The sequence below is a fragment of the Mastomys coucha genome, unplaced genomic scaffold (assembly GCF_008632895.1).
Source record: "Mastomys coucha isolate ucsf_1 unplaced genomic scaffold, UCSF_Mcou_1 pScaffold22, whole genome shotgun sequence".
In the NCBI taxonomy this organism is placed as follows: domain Eukaryota; kingdom Metazoa; phylum Chordata; class Mammalia; order Rodentia; family Muridae; genus Mastomys; species Mastomys coucha.
In genome coordinates, this window is record NW_022196905.1 from 196,406,756 (window position 1) to 196,409,182 (window position 2,427).

A 2,427-nucleotide genomic window follows, 5' to 3' on the forward strand; every position below is an offset into this window, starting at 1 on the left:
CAGTGAGCATTTTAACGTTGTGTTAAAACTTATTCACCAGCACATACACTAAGACTGCACATACGCGAGCCTCCTGGGTACAATATGCAAGTCCCTGTTGGAATGTTTCCAGCAGGATGTAGACCATGGTCTTCCAGCCCATCCTTTCAAAAACATTACCTACCTCACTGCCAGTAAATGTCACACACAGCTACAGAGCTCGCTGTAATGACTTCACTCTGTAAGAGCAATATACTGAGACAGAAAGTTCTGCCAAGAAAACTGGAAAAGAAAATCAGCACAATTATAGCTTAAAACATTAAAAGTATTTATTTAAGAATGAAAAAAACTCACATATCAAGTAGAATTCAAATCCTTAATAAAAATTATAGTATATTAAAATTATACACAGAATTCTTAATATAGAATATATATAAGTAGCAAAAGTCCTAGGAACGTTTGTTTATCCAGAACATTCTACAGTTAGCGACTCGAGCATTTCAGTAACTCTGCCGTCTCTTCAAACCTGGAACAGAACAAATGCTGTGTTAGCTGAGGGCATGGCTTATCATGGAGGACAGGACTTTGTTAGATTCACATTGCTGACCCTAAGATAAACTTCTCTTATTTTACACACAATTACTATTAATCAGGTACATAGAAGACAGAAAAAATGATTAAGTCAATCCTTATAGCCTAAGTTGTTTTAGAAGTTTGCTAATGTCAAAGAGTTGTGTACTTTTTAAGGTAGTAGGGTCCATAATATTGTAATACCACTTTATCATATATTTCCTTTACACTGTTCTTTGCCAAAACTAGATGCAGCGCCACTTGTCCCCAGTGGAAGCATCAGCACTGTGCTCCTTCATCAACAGCGCCCTAAGACCAGCAGGACTAAAACTGAAGATATCTCCTAGCCATCCTGCTACATGCTCACAAGGTTTGGTAAATCAATTATCACAAGTAGAAAAAAGTGAGTTAATTATCAACCAAAACATCTCTGCCCTCTGTAAGTATACTTAACCCTGAAGAGTGTGTGACACCATTTGCTGGAAACCAACACAATGACTCATCTCACACACATACAACTGGAAGCAGAGCTATGATCCACTGAGTCTGAAGGAAATGCCACAGCCGACTGAGACTTCAAGGTGTAAACACACACGCACAGTCTGTGCACACCGCACTCCAGGGCAGCTCCTACAGAGCAATGGTTTCTCTCGCCCTCTCTGTTACTTACATTTTTTTCATCCTTTCCATTTTCTGGATAGTTGTTTCCTTTAATTTAAAAAGCAACAAATTTAGGCAATTTCTCAAAGTAAACAATCCTCAAAGACAGACCATGGATATAGAAAACACACTGTGAAACACTGCATAAAGTGACTCTAGACACAAAGATCCCTTGAGCGATTAAATTTGTAATTCTCCATTTTCTTGCCAACACTATTCCCTACTAGTATATACTAAAAATAATACTTGTTTCTTCTCAACCTTAGAAATCATCTAAGCAGTTGACAGCCTCTCTTACCTCTGAAAATTCTCTCAAGACACAATAATTAATAGTGGAGCTCCTGGGCGCTGTTTCCAACGATACTGTACTACAGCCAGACGAGCGATAGTTACTTGCTGGTCCTCCCACACTGTAGTTTTTATCTGTGAAGAAATTATATTTTAGGATATCTTTCTATTATACAGAGGAGCCAAATATTTACAAATAAAATAAATTAATGTAAAATGGTTACTTAGTATAGATAAAATGAGTTTTTCATACTTTTTATTCTTATTTAGAATACATTTGGGCTCTATGGTGCATGCCTGTAATCACATATACTTAGGAAGCTGAGAATCATGAGTTCATGGCTGATCTAAGCAATATAAAAAAGCCTTGTCTCCCTCTGATCCCCCAAAATCCAAAATCATTTTACCTTTATCATGATATGAATCACTTTAAGTAAATAGGAATGTTAGTAATTTAAACTATAAACTACTTGGGACTAGAGAGATGCTCAGCACTTCATGACATGACTTCATGACATGAGTTCAATTCATGGCAATCACATGATAGCTCATAATCATCTGTAATGGGATCTGAGTCCCTATTCTGATGTGCATGAAGATCGAGCACTCATATACATAAGATACATGAATTAATATATTTTTAAAAGTAAATATAAACTACCTACTGATGTGTTCCTTTCTTAAAATGGTGACATCTATAACAATTGAATACTGAGATTTTTCACAATGCTTTATTATAGCAAAGTTGAAGTAAATTTAAAATTGCTCTTTGGTTTGTGGCTAGTGGCAATTATTATAAAAACTGACTAATATATACATTACATATAAATATAATATGTACATTTACACATATACTTTTATACATTATATAAAATATAAAACATACCATATAACATATCATATAATAAACAATAAACAATATAAATATAT

The 2,427-nt window shown here is 34.9% G+C and overlaps 1 protein-coding gene across 3 annotated transcripts in view; it reads right to left on the reverse strand.

Annotated features, from left to right (window-relative positions):
• Nucleotides 1-286: 286 nt before the first annotated feature.
• The window catches only part of Cep44 (centrosomal protein 44), a 20,159-nt gene continuing 18,018 nt past the window's right edge, over nt 287-2,427 (reverse strand). For 2 of the 3 annotated variants that reach the window (XM_031339846.1, XM_031339845.1), the window contains exons 9-11: nt 1,508-1,632; nt 1,220-1,257; nt 287-505 (exon numbers count right to left, since the gene is read on the reverse strand). In XM_031339846.1, coding sequence (XP_031195706.1) covers nt 463-505; nt 1,220-1,257; nt 1,508-1,632 — 206 coding nt within the window. In that variant the 3' untranslated portion in view covers nt 287-462. The remainder of the gene's footprint in view (nt 506-1,219; nt 1,258-1,507; nt 1,633-2,427) is intronic. The other variant, XM_031339847.1, reaches the window with a different exon arrangement.